General features: G+C 36.0%; 1 protein-coding gene across 3 annotated transcripts in view; it reads right to left on the bottom strand.

The window, feature by feature from the left end:
* NUCB2 (nucleobindin 2) overlaps positions 1 to 18,045 on the bottom strand; it is a 49,289-nt gene that overhangs the window by 6,617 nt on the left and 24,627 nt on the right. For all 3 annotated transcript variants that reach the window (XM_059137432.1, XM_059137422.1, XM_059137438.1), the window contains exons 3-10: positions 16,230 to 16,373; positions 15,578 to 15,685; positions 11,586 to 11,712; positions 3,265 to 3,368; positions 2,052 to 2,237; positions 1,772 to 1,862; positions 1,117 to 1,175; positions 931 to 1,023 (exon numbers count right to left, since the gene is read on the bottom strand). In XM_059137432.1, coding sequence (XP_058993415.1) covers positions 931 to 1,023; positions 1,117 to 1,175; positions 1,772 to 1,862; positions 2,052 to 2,237; positions 3,265 to 3,368; positions 11,586 to 11,712; positions 15,578 to 15,685; positions 16,230 to 16,373 — 912 coding nt within the window. The remainder of the gene's footprint in view (positions 1 to 930; positions 1,024 to 1,116; positions 1,176 to 1,771; positions 1,863 to 2,051; positions 2,238 to 3,264; positions 3,369 to 11,585; positions 11,713 to 15,577; positions 15,686 to 16,229; positions 16,374 to 18,045) is intronic.

The raw sequence follows: 18,045 nt of genomic DNA, 5'->3' as shown, positions 1-18,045 counted from the left end.
GTAAAATCCCAAGAAAAATAACCTTTCCTGAAAGAGGACTGTTTGAGCCAAGAGTAAAGGAGTTTACATTAACATTCTCTCAGTATTTTTTCTTTAAGAAAACTAACTAAATCAAAATTAATGTTGACAACCGCTCCCAATCCTCTTCAATGGCTCTTATAGCCATTCAGTTGCAAAAGTGAACTCCGTAACAGCAAGAGAAATTCATTTGACACATGGGATGCCAGCAGTCAACAGAAATCCCAATTCATCACCAATAGCTCAAACATCAGGTGAAAATAACAGAAACAAAACTGTGGGCTTTAGTTACCGTCCTCCAATGTCTATGACCAAAGTTCTCAGCTTAATAATGTGAACAAGAAATAAATAAGTTGTTATAAACCATTATGGTATTGGATTTTTTGGATTTTCTTAATAAAAACACAGACTTTTAAAATATCAAATATTCGGGGTGCCTGGGTGGCTCAGTTGTTAAGCATCTGCCTTCGGCTCAGGTCATGATCCCAGGTTCCTGGGATAGAGCCCAGGCATAGGGCTCCCTGCTCAGTGGGAAGCCTGCTTCTCCCTCTCCCACTCCCTCTGCTTCTGTTCCCTCTCTGATTGTGTGTCTCTGTCAAATATAATAAATAAAATCTTTAAAAAATAATAAAATATCAAATATTAGACTACCTTATCTTTTACTTCTAAAGGACATGCAACAGCATCTTAATCTCCTAAATAAAAACCTTTTAAATTTTAAAATATTTTAAAGTAGTTTCAAAATAACTTTATTTATACTAAGGAAGTCTACCAAATATTCTGGGTCAAAAAATGCAAAATTCAATTAAATAACTACTCTGTGTATTTATTTTCCACTTTATGTTAAGATTTATTACAAGAACTTGAATATCCATTGAAATAACATATAATCCTAAAAATTTTTAAACATACCTCATTCATTACATGTTCCCTCATTCTAAGCCGTTCCTCCTCCATTTCTACCATATCATCCTCCTCATTTTGGGGGTCATATACTTTCTCCAACTAAAAAGAAAAGTTTAAAACCAACATAAAAGGCAGGAAAATAATGGAAAACAAAAGAGCAAAAACACTGAACACTCAAATGAACTCATTTACCTCTTTAGTAAATAGAGCTTCTAATTCTTGTTCATCCAGGAAGCCATCATTATTGACATCTGAAGTTTAAAAAGTCACAAATGCAAAAATTGATTTTAATGCCTTCAAAAATCAATAATTAAAATACAACTCTTCACAACTGACTTGCAGAAGTGGTACTAACATGAACCAGCCATACGCTACAGAGAATGTTGCCTCCTTTTTTATGAAGCCTCAGATCAGTCCAATGGATAACAATTTACTACTAATTTATAATTCATAGTTTTTTTAGACAAATATATCTTAACCATTTTTTTCAAAAATATAAAGTGAAACAGTATGCTATAGGAAAAAAAGTAAATTTTAATATTACAGCATAAAGCGTGTTAGATATAACCTAGCTAGTCACAGAATTACCTTCACATTTACGGAGAACCTTACAGTAAGTCATAGTGAGTCAACAGTTAAATCAGGTAAAAGACACAGCTACTGACTCAAAGTATTTTATGCTGCAGGTCATCAAAAAAGACTATTCTATTATCCTAGAGAAAAATTCTAAACATTTACTGTCAATAGGACTCGATATTAGACCTTGGCAAAAATCAGTTAAGAATAAAGCAACTATAATCTCTCAAACAGCAGACATAAATATTAATATTTGTATTAAATGTGTTACCATGTAATTTGAAAAATGTCTTGGGGTCAAAGTCATTAGGATCCAATCCATCAGTCTCTTCCCATACCTCTTTTAGTTGATCTTTGCTTCCCTGTGAATCAATTTTTTAAAAATGCTCAAAACAAAATACGATCTATGTATACAGGCTGAAAATAAAATACAAATTTGAGAAATGGTGCAGAATTAAGAATCTAAAGTACTAATAACTTATAAAATTCTACTGTCTGATACAAAGAAGTATCTACATCTAATTAGAGTTTCTTAAAGTCATAATTCTTACTGGATGATTAATTTTGGGATGATTTTCATGCTTTTTCCTCATTTCTTCAAATTTAGATTCTTCTTCTTTTCTCTTTTCTTCATTCAGTGTTTTTAAATATTCTCTCCTTTCATGTTCCTTCATCATTTCATATTTTTTAAATTCTTCATGTCGAGTCTTATCATAGTGTTCTAGATCACTTGTGGCCTATAATGTAATATTTAAACTAAATTACAAGGAGTATTTGAAAATATAAATAAGGGCTTTCCTGCATACAGCATATTCTAACAGAAGGTAGTATAGAAGGTCCAGAAAACATTGGACTCCTCTTTTAAATTCTGCCATTTTATTTTAATCATTATTATTATCAGAATGTAGGCATTAAAAGAAACTCATAGTTCAAAGCAAAACTCAACTTTAGAAAGCTCCTCGTAAGTAAATAATATATAAATTGATTTTTAAATGAAGGAAGGTTTGGGACACCTGGGTGGCTCATCGGTTAAGCCCCTGCCTTTGGCTCAGGTCATGATCCCAGGGTCCTGGGATCAAGTCCCGCATGGGGCTCCTTGCTAGGCAGGGATCCTGCTTCTCTCCACCTCTGCATGCCACTCTGCCTGCTTGTGCACTCTCTTTCTCTGACAAATAAATAAATAAGATTTAAAAAAAAAAAAAAGGAAGGAAAGGACTTCCTTCTTTCTAGAAACCTTTCTAGAAAACTAGAAAGGTTTCTAACTACTTAACTAAACTCATAGCAAGGCTACAGCATCTGTTTCGGTAAATCTACATAGTACAACATGAGAGGTCCACAAACTCTTACTGAAAAACCCAGAACCCAGGTATATTTCAGAATTTTCTAGATTTCAGAAAGAGAATATGGCATTTATGCTGTATTATGTTTTCCTTGCAAAGTCTGTTATCAAACAGATTAGTACTTCCTCAGCAAAGTCTGGGAATATTCACATTATGTAGACTAAATGAAAACTACAAATATCCTTACTATAATTGAAGCCAGATTTCAGCTTTTATAGTGCTTTGGGTTTTAGAATTGTGGGCAAGGGGTTACAGATTGTTATGTCTGTATTATTATCTGTAGTAATAAAGGTTAAACTATCTCCCTTTAAAAATACTCTTGAGAGTATCTAAAAGTCATATTGCCACTTCATTGAATTGACTTATCAAATGACAAAAACCTCAAAGGCACAACAATGACAACATTTTCTGGAATTATTCCCACCGCTTTGATGAGCATATCTAAATCTGTAGATTCAAACTTGTCAGGGTTCAGGTGGTTTAGGTGATCAAATTGTTTTAGAAGAGCATGGTGGTCTATGCCTGTATCTGAAAGAAAATGAGAAAACTGTAAATGATAAAGTACTAAAAGCTAGAAACATTAATGTAAGTGGTACATAAGAATAAGCATTTATATTTATTCCTACAGGATTTTGTAAGAATATACAAAATTTTAGATTAAGCATTCATATTTTCTTTTAGAATATTGTACATATTAAGCATTCATATTTTCTTTTAGAATATTGTACATATTATTCTAGGCAAAACTAATGTCCTTGAATCTAGAAAGAAATACGACATAATATGTACACTTCAATATTATTCTATTATTCTATATATTTCTAGAAAGGTTAGTTGACTATCAGTATAATAGTAAAACCTTTTTTATTATTGTAAAACTACCACATTTCCTACTTTTAATTAGATAAACTCTACTATACTGCCCTCATCAAAGATCTAAGTAGAGGGGTGCCTGAGTGGCTCATTCAGCTAAGCTACTGACTCTTGGTTTAGGCTCAGGTCACGATTTCCTGGGTGATGGGATTGAGCCCCACATTGACCAGCATGTTGGGGCTCTGTACTCAGTGAAGAGTCTGCTTGAGATTCTCTCCTTCTGCTCCTCCCCCAACTCATGCTCTCACTCTCTTTCTCACAAATAAATAAATCTTTAAAAAAAAAAAAAAAGGTAGAATTTTTTCCCCAGTATTTTATTTTTAAGCAATCTCTATACCCAATGTGGGGTTCAAACTCACAACCCCCAGATCAAGAGTCCCATGCTCTTCCAACTGAGCCAGCCAGCTGCTCCCTAAATAGCATTTTTTTTAATTGCTCTAAAATGTATATGATGGAATTTTTTGTATGCTGCTCCAATGAATCCTTTATGGAACAATCCTTTATAAAACAGGTAAATTCATTTGGTTTAGGACTTATTTTTTTTTAAAGATTTTATATATTTATTTGTCAGGGAGAGAAAGAGAGAGAGAGCACAAGCAGGGGGAGCAGCAGGCAGAGGGAGAAGCAGGCTCTTTGCTGAGCAGGGAGCCCAATGCAGGACTCAATCCCAGGACCCTGGGAACATGACCTGAGCAGAAGGCAGACATTAACTGACTGAGCCACCCAGGCGTCCCAAGATTAAGACTTTTTTTAAAGATTTTATTTATTTAGGGTGCCTGGGTGGCTCAGTGGGTTAAGCCGCTGCCTTCGGCTCAGGCCATGGTCTCAGGGTCCTGGGATCGAGCCCTACATCAGGCTTTCTGCTCAGCAGGGAGCCTGCTTCCTCCTCTCTCTGCCTACTTGTGATCTCTCTCTGTCAAATAAATAAATAAACTCTTTTGACAGAGAGAGATCACAAGTAGGCAGAGAGGCAGGCAGAGAGAGAGAGAGAGGAGGAAGCAGGCTCCCTGCCGAGCAAGGATCCTGATTTTGGACTCCATCCTAGGACCCTGAGATCATGACCTGAGCTGAAGGTGGAGGCTTAACCCACTGAGCCACCCGGGCACCCTAGGACTTATTTTTAAAGAAATACTAATTGTTTTACTTGTGAATAATTTTTTTAAAACAACCTACAGTGCTACAGTTTGGGGCACATGGCTGGTTCAATTGGTTAAGCACTGACTTTTTTTTTTTATTCATTTTTGGAGAGAGAGAGCATGAACAGGAAGAGGGATAGAGAGACCCAGCAGACTCCTCACTGAGCAGGGAGCCCAACAACGTGGGGTTCAGTATGGAGCCAAAGGCAGCAGCACTTAACTTACTGAGCCACCCAGGTGCCCCCCAGGTCTTGATCCCAGAGTTGTAAGTTAAACCCCACTTTTGACGCCACGGCTGGGCATGGAGCCTATTTAAAAACAAAACAAAACCCAAAAAAATAGCCAAATGAACAAACAAAAAACAAGCTACAGTTTACTGTAGTTGAATGGGTGAAGTGTATCTAGACTATTTCAGCTGAATTATAGAATTGAGCAAAATAGGCACACGTGTTGATTTGTTAAAAGTCAGAGTTCTCACTTAGGAAAAAGGAATGTACAAATAGGGAATCATGGAAGGCAAGAAAGAAATCTCTGACTCGGCATCAGGCAACTACAAATCAAAACCACAATGAGATACCACCTCACACCAGTCAGAATGACCAAAAACAACAAGTCAGGAAATGACAGATATTGGCAAAGTGGGGAAAAGAGGAACCCTCCTACACTGCTGGGAATGCAAGCTGGTGCAGCCACTTATTTCCACATACTGGTAAACAGTATGGACGGTCCTCAAAAAGTTGAAAATAGAGCTACCGTATGACCCAGCAATTGCATTACTGGGTATTTACCCTAAAGTTACAAATGGAGTGACCCGAAGGGGCACATGCACACCAATGTTTATAGCAGCAATGTCCAAGATAGCCAAACTACGGAAAGAGCCCAAATGGCTATCAACAGATGAACAGACAAAGAAGATGTGGGTGGAAAACTACTCAGCCATCAAAAAAATGAAATCTTGCCACTTACAGTGACGTGGATGGAACTAGAAGATATTATGCTAAGCAAACTAAGTCAATGAGAGAAACAAACTTACCATATGATCTCACTCATATGTGGAATTTAAGAAACAAAACAGAGGATCATAGGGGACAAGAGGAAAAAATAAAACAAGATGAAAACAGGGGTGCCTGGGTTAATCATCTGCCTCCAGCTCAGGTCATGATCCTGAGGTCCCCTGCTCAGCAGGAAATCTGCTTTTCCCTCTGTCATGCTGTGCTTCTTTCTCTCCCTCTCTTTCTCTCAAATGAATAAAAAAAAATCTTTAAAAAATAGAAAAAATATATATTACAGAAGCAATGAGCACACCTAACGCCAGTCTTTGGTCTGTAATATCATTTCCCACTAAAATGAACCAGGAATCCTCAGAGAAACGACTCATTCCAGGCCTGAGGCAGGGTAGGTACAAGATGAACCCAGAACATTTTGTTATACTAGAAAGTAAGAAACTGCTTAATGTAGTTAAATTAAGATTTCACTGAATTCTTTCAATGGCACTGTACAAATTTTACTTATGAAGAAAAGATTTGTCCTAAGACCCAGGCCTAAAGGATATGACCAAACAGTGAAGCACATGAAAAGATATTTAGCCTCACCCCAAACAGGAGAAATACATGTTAAAACTACGCTATTATACTAACAGAATGGTCAAACTCTTAAAATTTGAAGATACATACTATTAACAGGATGTAAGAAATTACAAGAGTATATACTGATACAAGGTCTGTGCAGGTGGCAATATCTATCAAAATTACAAATACATATATATATAGTTTCTCTGCAGGGAACTTACCCTACAGATAATTTTACACAGATATGGAGTGATAGATGTACAAGAGTGTTTGCTAGAAATAACCCAAAAGGCCATCACCAGTAGCCCTAGTTAAATAAATTATGGTATATCAATATAATGGAAATCTATGCAGCTGCAAAAGAAACTTTTTTTTTAAATGAAGATGGTCTCTATGTACTAATACAGAATGACCTCCAAATAGGATGTTAAAAGAAAAATACAAAGCGCCAAATGTGTTTTACATGCTGCCTTTTGCACAAGAAGAGAGGAAAAATAAGGATTTTTATTTGTATTTGCTTATATAAGAATGAAGAAATCGAAGGATAATGTTTGGGGCAGTGGGAACTTACAGGGTACAAAAATATCAGAGCACTTTTACTCTATGTCTTCTATAGTTTCTAGTTTTCACCCATGTCAATGCATTACTTATTTTAAAAACTACACCCCCCCCCAAAAAAAGGACCCTTTAAGTCTTTCTTCCAATTATTAGAAATTTCAATTCATAAATTCTGAATCAGTGAGAAAACACTCATAAGCTTTCTAAGCATCAGTTTTCTTTAGACCATGAAATTCAGCACCTATTTGGAATAAAGAAAATATTGCCAAGATTGAAGGGATGGAAGTTGTCTAACAGGAAAGTAATCTCAAGGTACCTTAGGCCCAGCTTTAAGGATGGAATGTCCTTCTATGTCTGACTACCTGAGTAGGAGTGTATGAGCTCAGTTTACCTCTCATTGATATCCTTAATCTCAGGATAAGGAGTGTTTGTTTGTTTGTTTGTTTAGACAGAGAGAGAGAGCGCAAGCAGGCAGAGTAGCAGGCAGAGTGAGAGAGAGAAGCAGGCTCCCTGTTGAGTAAGGAGCCTGACATGGGGCTCCATCCAAGGACCCTGGGATCATGACCTGAGCCCAAGGCAGTTGCTTAACCAACTGAGCCACCCAGGCGCCCCCAGTATGTGTTTTCTATGTCTATTCACCAGCAGGAAGTTTAATGCTCTATACAAGCATTTGTCCAATATGATCCACTGACCAGAGTCACATGTTTAAAATGCATCTTACAGGGATGCCTGGGTTGCTCAGCGGGTTAAGCCTCTGCCTTCAGCTCAGGCCATGGTCTCAGGGTCCTGGGATCGAGCCCTACATCAGGCTTTCTGCTCAGCAGGAAGCCTGCTTCCCCCTCTTCCTCTGCCTGCCTGCCTACTTATGATCACTCTCTCTCTGTGTGTCCAATAAATAAATAAAATCTTTAAAAATAAATAAGTAAAAATAAAATAAAATGCATCTTACTCACTCTCAGAATCAGAAATTCTAGAGATAAGATCCAGTAAACTGCATTTTTAACTAGCTCCCCAGGTGATTCCTTTGCGATATAAAGTTTACCAGGAGTAAAGGTTCAGGTGTTTATTAAGGTCAATGAACCATTCAGATAACCAGCCTATGGGGACATGTCACAAAGACAGAGATGCCAGCTGGAAGGATCTCCCACTTGCCAAATCTAACCTCTTGATTTTCATTCATAACTAGAAAGGCCATTCCAACTTAACAAAGAACTTGCTCAACTTGTCATCTAGTGTTTTTTGGTATTATTTTCTACACTGATATCTTTGAATCATTTGTACTTATTCTGATTTGAATGAGAGAGAGATCTAACTGTACCTTTTCCAAATGGCTATCCAATTGTATCAACATTATTCTCTTTAAAAATCTATCTTGATCCCACTAATAATGACATATATCACCTTTAATTCAAACTAAATTCTAAATGTATTTACTTTTACTTCTGGTATTTCTATTCAGTTCCATTGGTCTTTCTACCTATATGCCGAAACCATACAGTTCTCATGAGTGAGGCTTAGTGATAGGTTTTAATATCTAACATAACTATTTATTCCTTCATTGTTCTTTTTTTTTTTTTAAGATTTTATTTATTTATTTGCCATAGAGAGAAATCACAAGTAGGCAGAGAGAGAGGGAGAAGCAGGCTCCCTGCCGAGCAGAGAGCCCCATGCGGGGCTCGATCCCAGGACCCTGGGACCACGACCCGAGCCGAAGACAGAGGCCCAACCCACTGAGCCACCCAGGCGCCCCATTGTTCTTTTTTTTTTTAAAGATTTTATTTATTTATTTGACAGACAGAGATCACAAGTAGGCAGAGAGGCAGGCAGAGAAAGAGAGAGAGAGAGAGAGAGAGAGAGAGAGAGGGAAGCAGGCTCCCTGCGGAGCAGAGAGCCCGACGCGGGGCTCGATCCCAGGACCCTGAGATCATGACCCGAGCCGAAGGCAGCAGCTCAACCCACTGAGCCACCCAGGCGCCCCATAGTCCTTCATTGTTCTTTTTCCAAGGTATGTAGCTTATCTTCCTTGTTTCCTTTTTCATATGAACTTTAAAATTAACTTGTCTAGTATTGGGAGGAAAGTAGATATTTTTTATTTGGATCATGCTAAATTTATAAATTAACCTAAGGAAAATTGACATGTTTATAATGTTGAGTCTTTGTATCAAAAAAAATGGTATGTCTTTTCATTTTTTTCAAGTCTACTACTTTTGCATCTTTCAGGAGTATTTTAAAGCTTTTGGTCTGTAAGTCCAATTTTTTAATAGGTTTACTCTGAGTATTTTATCTTTGTTGGTATCTGTAAATAGAGTCTTTTCTTCCATTATATCTTGTAACTGGCTGTTGCATATGAAAAGTACTGATTTCTATATATTAAATTTACCTTGCTGAATTTTCCTGTTGTTTATTTTTTTAGTCAATTATTTTGAGATTTCCAAGTATAAAATCATATTACCTGCAAACAGAAATGGTTTTATCAGCTCCTTTTCAACGACTTTACCTCCAATTTTTTTTTTAATTTATATAATTGTTTTGGCTAGTACCTCCAATGCAATGCTAATTAGTAGTGGTGACTGTGGACATCATTGTCTTATTCCTGATTTTAGTTAGAATACAAAATTGTATTTCCCCAGTAAGTATGATGTGGCTGAGTTAGACATACCTGATCGTGTTACAGAAGTATCTATTGATTACTATTTTATTACTTTTCTAAAATTAAGGAGGGGTATTAAATTTTGTCAATTGCTCCTTTTCTATAGATATGGAGACAGTCGTTTGATATAGGAGATTACTTTCTAGTTGGTCCGAAGTTTGTGGGTTACTGTTAAGCTGATATAGATTACTTTCTTATCTGTGGATATCTTCACATTTCAAAAATTCTACTTCATAGCTATTTAATCTCCTCAAAGTCTAAAATTAAAAAAATATAGGAGCATGAATAGGCAGAGTGGAGGATTTTTAGGGCAGTGAAACTACTCTGCATGAAACGGTAATGGTAGATACATATCATTATAGATTTATCCAAACCCATGAATGTAAAACACCAAAAGTGAACTCTGGTGTTAACTATGGACTTGGGTGATTATGATGTGTGATATATGTCGGTGTATGTAGGTTCATCAATTGTAAAAATTTGTAAAAATTTGTAAAAAATTTGTAAAAATTTACCATTCTGGTGGATAATGCTAGTAATGAAAGAGGTTATTTGTGTTTGGGGGTATATGGGAAATTTGTGCACCTTTACTTCAATTTTACTGTAAACCTTACACCGCTCTAAAAAAAAAAAATCTTAATTTTATTTATTTATTTATTTTAGAGAGAGCATGCTTGGGCATGAGCGGGGAGCGGGGTGGGGGTGGGGGAAGGGGCAGAAGGAGAGGGATAAATGATCTTGAGCAGACACTGCACTGAGCTTGGAGCCCCATACAAGGCAGGGCTCTATCTCACAATCCTGAGATCACAACTTGAGTCAAAACCAAGAGGTGAATGTTTAACTAACTCTGCCACCCAGGCACCCCAAATCTTAAATTTTTTTTAAAGATTATTTATTTATTTATTTGACAGAGAGAGAGATCACAAGTAGGCAGAGAGGCAGACAGAGGAAGGGGGGAAGCAGGCTCCCTGCCGAGTAGAAACCCCAATGTGGGGCTCGATCCCAGGACCCTGAGATCATAACCTCAGCCAAAGGTAGAGGCTTAACCCACTGAGCCACCCAGATGCCCCCAAATCTTAATTTTTAAAGACAGAAGTTTCAAAGATTTATTCTAACTTATCCTTTGTCCTTTGACTTCTTGATTTCTTTTGTCACACCAAAATTTTTTATCTTTATTTCTATTCATGTGATGATTTATAGTATTAGATTTCCTAATATTAAGTCAGTCTTGCATTCCTAAAATAAATCTACTTGCTATTTTGATATACAATAATTTTGGTTTTGGCATCAATAACATATTAAGAGTATGAAAGCTTTCCTTCTTTTTCTGTGCTCTGGAATAGTTTAAATAGCATTGACAATCTGTTCTTTAAAAAAAAAGATTAATTTATTTTTACTTGATAAAGAGAAGGAGTAGAGGGAGAGATAAGGAAGAGAATCCCAAGGAGACTCCTCACTGACTGTGGAGCCCAACATGGGGCTCGATCTCATAATCAACCTTCAGATCATGACCTGAGCTGAAACCAAGAGGTAGACACTTAACCAACTGAGCCACCCAGGTGACCCCGAGAATCTGTTCTTTAATAGTTTAATAGAATTCCTTTTGACACTCTCTGGGCCTGGTATGGTTTTCTTAGAGCATCTCTGACAATTTTTCTATTTCATCTATGGAAATTGTTATAATTCGATTTTCTCTCTTTTGGTTTCCTTTGATGTTATTCTTCCTCCTTGAATTCAGTGGCTTAATTAATTACTTTTCATTGACATAATAATTTAAGGCTAATCATTTTGACTTTTGAATGATATGAATATATTACCTATTTTAAAAACTAAATTTTAAAAATTAAGAGAAGAAAAATCAATACTACCATTAAATTTTGACTAGAAGAACATGGTATGTGACAATATAAGCTGACTTGAACATATGCTGAAACTTTCCTACTTTTTCTTTAGCACTTACCTTGAAGAGAATCCAATTTAGCTTTAATTAGCATTCTTAACCTTGCCACTTCTTGCCTTTTCAGCTCATCAAGTTTTGTCCTCACATGGTGACTTACTAAATCCAGTTCTTTGCTTAGCCTCCCACTCTGTTAAAATTAACAAGTTAGCTTTATTTATTACATTCCTTTTTTAGATCAGACACAATATATTAAAATGAGGGATATGATAAAGTAGTGATAGATGCTTTTGACTAATTTAGATAAATGTGATATTACAAAAAGATTTCTTTTAAAAGATACTCAGTTTATAACTCTAAAAGAAAGATATGTGGGACGCCTGGGTGGCTCAGTTGGTTAAGCAGCTGCCTTCGGCTCAGGTCATGATCCCAGCGTCCTGGGATCGAGTCCCACATCGGGCTCCTTGCTCAGCAGGGAGCCTGCTTCTCCCTCTGCCTCTGCCTGCCATTCTGTCTGCCTGTGCTCGCTCTCTCCCCCTCTCTCTCTCTGATAAATAAATAAAATCTTTTAAATAAATAAATAAATAAATAAATAAATAAAATAAAATAAAAGAAAGATATGTAAAAACTATATATTCTAGAAAGAACCAAAATGTCATCAAGTGATCAATGGATAAAGGAGATGTGCACACATATACAATGGAATATTAGTCAACCATGAAAAAGAATGAAATCTTGCCATTTGCAATGACATGGATGGACCTAGAGAGTATTATACTAAGCAAAATGAGTCAGAGAAAGACAAATACCACATGATTTCACTCATATGTGGAACTGAAGAAAGAAAGCAGATGAATATGGGGTGGGGAAAGAGGCAAACCATAAAAGAGACTCTAAACTACAGAAAAACACACTGAGGGTTACTGGAAGGGAGGTGGGCAGGGAGGATGGCTTAAACAGTGATGGGTATTAAGGAGGATATTTATTGTAATGAGCACTGGGTGTTGTATCTAAATGACGAATCGCAAAATTCTGTACCTGAAACTAATATTATACTGCATGTTAACTGGAATTTATAAAACTTTGGAGAAAGAAAGAAAAAGATAAAAATAAAAACCATACAATTGAAAGCATAATTAAAGCACAAAGGAAAAACTCAAAAAGTAACTGGAATTGCAAAATGGTACAGCCACTTTGAAAAACAGTTTGGCAGTTCCTCAAAAAGTTAAACACAGAATTACCATAAGATCCAGCAAATCCATTCTTAGGTATATACGTAAAGAATTGTGACATATGTTCACATAAAAACCTGTACCTGAATGTTCACAGCAGCATTATTCATACTAGCATAAAAAGTAGAAATGACCAAATGTCCATCAGCTGATGAGTTGATAACCAAAATATGGAATATCCATAAAGGGAGATATTGTTCAGTCATAAAAAGAAATGAATGTACTAATATAAGCTACAATACAATGAACCTTGAAAAACATTATGCTCGGTCAAAGAAACCACACACAAAAGACCACATATTGTATAATTCCATTTATATGGAATGTCCAAAGTAGGCAAATCCATAGATATAGAAAGAAGACCAAGGGACAAGAAGAGGGGGGAAATGGGGAGAGATAGCTTAATGGGCACCTGGCTTCTTTTGGGGAGGAACGAAATTGTTTAAAAGTAGATAGTACTGAGGGCCACCTGTAGATACACCACTGAATTGTATGCTTTAAAGGCACAAGTTTTAAGGTATGTGAATTACATTTCAATAAAGTCATCTTAAAAAATAACTTGGCCACCTTAAACTTTAGTAATTACACATATAAATGACTTTTCAAAATTAATCTTTTTTAGCTTGTCTCCTTTGATTACTTTTCTCATAGGTAAGTTTGTGTTCCAAAATGTAAGAAACAAAATAGTTAATAGCTTACTTTCTCTTGTTTATAAGTGCATTTGCAATCACAAACTGCAAATCTGACTAGCAATCAGGCAGACAAACATTTTAGGACTAAGTCCATGGGGCCCACTGCAGAAGATAAAGAACTACAAGGGAGACCAAGAAAGAATGTTCAGAGGTAAGAAGGAGAACTAGGAGAATTTGCTGTTATGGAAGCAAAAAAAGCAATATACTCAATGAGATAGTGGTCATCATTATTACATATAACAATGGTTCTCAAAATGTGGTCCCCAAGTAGAAGCATTAGCACCAACAGCGAACTTTAGAAATGTAAGCTCTAGACTTACTGAATCACAAAATCTATAGGTGGGGCCCAGGAATCTGTGTTTCAATAAGCCTAAAATCTGAGAACCACCAAGATGATAGAAAGGAGTCCAGTAAGAAGAGGAATAAAAAGTATCCACTGGGGGCGCCTGGGTGTCTCAGTAGGTTAAGCCTCTGCCTTTGGCTCAGGTCATAATCCCAGGGTCCTGAGATGGAGCCCCACATCAGACTCTCTGCTTACTGGGGAACCTGCCTCCCCCCTCCCACCCTGCTCTCTGCCTACTTGTGATCTCTCTGTCAAATAAATAAATAAAATATTTTTTAAAAAGTATTCACTGGATTTGGCAATTAAGAAGTCACTGACAGGGGCGCCTGGGTGGCTGAGTAGGTTAAAGCCTCTGCCTTCGGCTCAGGTCATGATCCCACAGTCCTGGGATCAAGCCCCCCATCGGGCTCTCTGCTCAGCAGGGAGCCTGCTTCCTCCTCTCTCTCTCTCTCTGCCTACTTGTGATCTCTGTCTGTCAAATAAATAAATAAAATCTAAAAAAAAAAAAAAAGTCACTGACATCCTTTCATAAAAGTATATTCAGTGGAGTGATAGGGGCAAAGCCATAATCCTTCCAGTCAGCAATATTTGTGAAGTGAAGAAATGTACTATGATTCCCCTTTCAAAATACTTGACTGAGGGGCATCTGGGTGGCTCAGTCATTAAGCTTCTGCCTTCAGCTCAGGTCATGATCCCAGGGTCCCAGGATGGAGCCCCACATTGGGCTCCCTGCTCAGCTGGGAGTCTGCTTCTCCCTCTCCCTCTGCTGCCACTCCCTCTGCTTGTGCTCTCTCCCTCTCTCTCTGTCAAAATAAACAAATAAAATCTTTAAAAAACCAAAAACAAAAACATGACCAAAATACTTAGCTGAAAAGGTAAGGACAAATTCTAACTTTTTTTCTGACAGTTTTTCCTAAGTCTTCCTGAGCTATGTATAATGATTCCTATTGTCTATTTTAATTCTTATATCTTTTTAATTGAATAACTGTCTAACTTACTAAATTTCATCTCCCCTTGACCCAGCAGGGAAGAAGAACTGATTGTGAAAGGCAGACAGTTATAAAAGTATTCCCATACCCCAGGATTATCTCTATTATACTTCCTATTATACTTATAATTATACTTATATATTTACGATTATTCCTATTATACTTCCACCTTTTCTGTTAGCCACAAATAATGTTCTTTAAAAAAAAAAAAGATTTATTTATTCATTTGAGAGAGAGAGAGAAAGTGAGAGAAGGGAAGGGGTAGGGGGAGAGGGAGAGAGAGAATTTCAAGCAGACTCCACACTGATCGTGAGCCCAACACATGGTTCAATTTCATGACCCTAAGATCATGACCTGAGTGGAAACCAAGAATTGGACATTTAACCCACTGAGCCACCCAGGCATCCTGCCATAAATAATGTTTTAATCCTAACTTAAGAAGATAAGAGACACTGAAAGTTCTACATTAAATATTATTTACTCTAGGACATTAGTTCCATAGATCAAATTAATTCTTCAAAGGAAATATAAGATCACTCTCAAAATAATCCAGGGAAATTATTGGCACAATGCTATTACCTCTATCAGGAAAAATGACTTCCCCACTGCTGAAATTAGGTGCCCATTCTAAGCATTTCCAAAATATATTATACCCCCATCATATTTTCATGCTAATAAGCTTTTTTTCTAGATATTACTTACTCAGAATAAATAAGAGCTTCATCTTTGTATTCCTAATATTTAATTCAGTGTCTTGGATGTTCTAATGTTTGTTAAATAATTATTTAATTACATTTACCTTTATTTCCTCTATGTCTGCTTTCTGGAGCTTTTCTCTGAAATGATTATCTGTTTCCAGCACATCAATCACTTGCTTAAGATATTCGTCATAATAAAGTCCAGTATCCTTCAAATTAAGAAACAAACAATAATGTTTCTCAAAGCTTTTCCTTCCCTGCATCTAAAGATCTCAATCCTAAAAAAAAAAAAAAAAAAGACTAGCAAAATGGCATTGAGACACATCTACTCTGATAACTGGGACAAAGTTAAAAAGCTGTATTTTTCAAATGAGGAATTTTATATCAGAACCAATATATAGTTTTTACATAAAGGTAAATATTCTATATGGCTTGGATAATGAGGACTTAATAATATTAGTTAGTTGATTTTACTCCACTGTCACCTGTCTCTTCTTTTAATATAATACAATCTTTTCTTGGCTAGTGAGCTCTCCATTGGAAATGTATTATGATTAATATTCTCCTGTGCATTATTTAATATATGAACTACATTAAATAAACAATGTCTAATATTAACAACATAAGCTTATCCAGTATTCTTTTACTGATATTTCAGAAATAGTTCTTAAATGTACAATTTTACAAGTAACAAATATTAGCAACATTTGGTTAAAATTCTTCCCACAAGATTATCTTTATCATTTCACTTACTGGTGGTTCTATCTTTGCGCTGTCCACAGGTTGAGTATTTTTTACTTTTGTCTTGTCTATGTCTATAGGCACAGCTTCAAGGGCAGTAAGTAGACAGGAAACCAAAAGAAAACAATATCGTAGTAAGATGGTCCTCCACATCATCTGAAATAAAGGTATTATTATAGTAAGGTCCCAAAAAAATGTCTTCAAACTATATACATACATTCCCAATGCCATGTTAATAATATATACCTAATTTCAAGAAATTTAATACAATAAAATTGTTCTAGAGAGGTTAAAATATAGACTATAGCTTATCAAAATAATGCTTAAAACAGATCACTAAAGAAAATTAGGGGAGAAATGCTTTTCAACTAAAATTAAAAAGAAAACAAAATTTTGTTTTTTTTAAATTTTTTTTGAAGATTTTATTTATTTATTTGACTGAGAGAGAGAGAGAGAGGACAAGTAGAGGGAGTGACGGAGAGGGAGAAGCAGACTTCCCACTGAGCAGGGAGCCCATCATGGGGCTCGATCCCAGGACCCCAGGATCATGACCCCAGCTGAAGGCAGACGCCCAACCAATTGAGCCATCCAGGAGGAGCCCCAGGAAGCAAAATTCTGAAGTTTAAACAGCTTATAGTATAAGAAAACATTTAGTTAATTATAAAAGCTTAAAATAAAAATGATAATAAGGGTCTCAAAAGCTTAAAAAATTAAAAATTAAAAAATTTTTAAAAAGCTTTAAAAATAGCCCAAATTTAAGGAAAGGAGAAGTAAGGAAAAACTATATTTTTTCGATTAAAATACTAGAGAGCCAAATTTTTCTAGATATATTTAATTTAGCTTCAATCTAATTTTGAAAATAAGTTGCTCTATAAATATAAGTTGATTAAAAGAGACAACTAGATAAAATACTTTTGGCCTTATAAACATTATTTTAGGGCGCCTAGGTGGCTCAGTGGGTTAAGCCGCTGCCTTCGGCTCAGGTCATGATCTCAGAGTCCTGGGATCGAGTCCCGCATCGGGCTCTCTGCTCAGCGGAGAGCCTGCTTCCCTCTCTCTCTCTCTCTGCCTGCCTCTCCATCTACTTGTGATTTCTCTCTGTCAAATAAATAAATAAAATCTTTTTAAAAATAAATAAATAAACATTATTTTATCATAGTAGTCATTTGCTAAAATTCTTTTCAGTCAATAATTTTTCAAATAAACAAATCAATAAAATATCAAGCTTGAAACAAGAGAGGAACAAGTATTGCTATTCCCACAATATTATTCAGATTTTGTTTATTTAAACAGTTTCCACTCCATATGGATCTTTAGTAGCTGTGAAGGATCAACTATAAGAAATAGAATGAATAAAAATCTCATATTTAATTGATTTTATACACATAGACTCATGTTAGGGTCCAAATCAAGAATATTGGTCTGAGCAACAGTGTGAATATACCTTATTTAACTCAGAATCTCCCAAACTTAAATAACCATGGACTTTTTAAAGTTACATTTTTATCCATAAAACACAATTTGGGAAAGAGTATACTGCCTTGTTTTTGCCACAACTCTACATAGCAGATAGGGCAGTGAATTGTTTTACAGGTGAAGAAAATTTGAATTAAAATAATTCACTCACAGAGCAAGGTCTCACATTACAAAATCACTAGAACTCACATTTTAGTGCTATTTCTAGTATATCAAATTCTTTAGCATCTCTCTTGAGATATAACTCACATGCTATAAAATTCACCCATTTAAGGTACAGGGTTTGTCTATGCTGTAAAGCTGCTTCTCAAAGTTTAGTTCTCAAACCTGAAGGATCAAATCACCTGGGAGC

This window comes from Mustela lutreola, chromosome 1, assembly GCF_030435805.1.
Source record: "Mustela lutreola isolate mMusLut2 chromosome 1, mMusLut2.pri, whole genome shotgun sequence".
NCBI lineage: Eukaryota > Metazoa > Chordata > Mammalia > Carnivora > Mustelidae > Mustela > Mustela lutreola.
The sequence above is the reverse complement of the archived record's forward strand: the minus strand, read 5'-3'. Positions and strand labels throughout refer to the sequence as shown.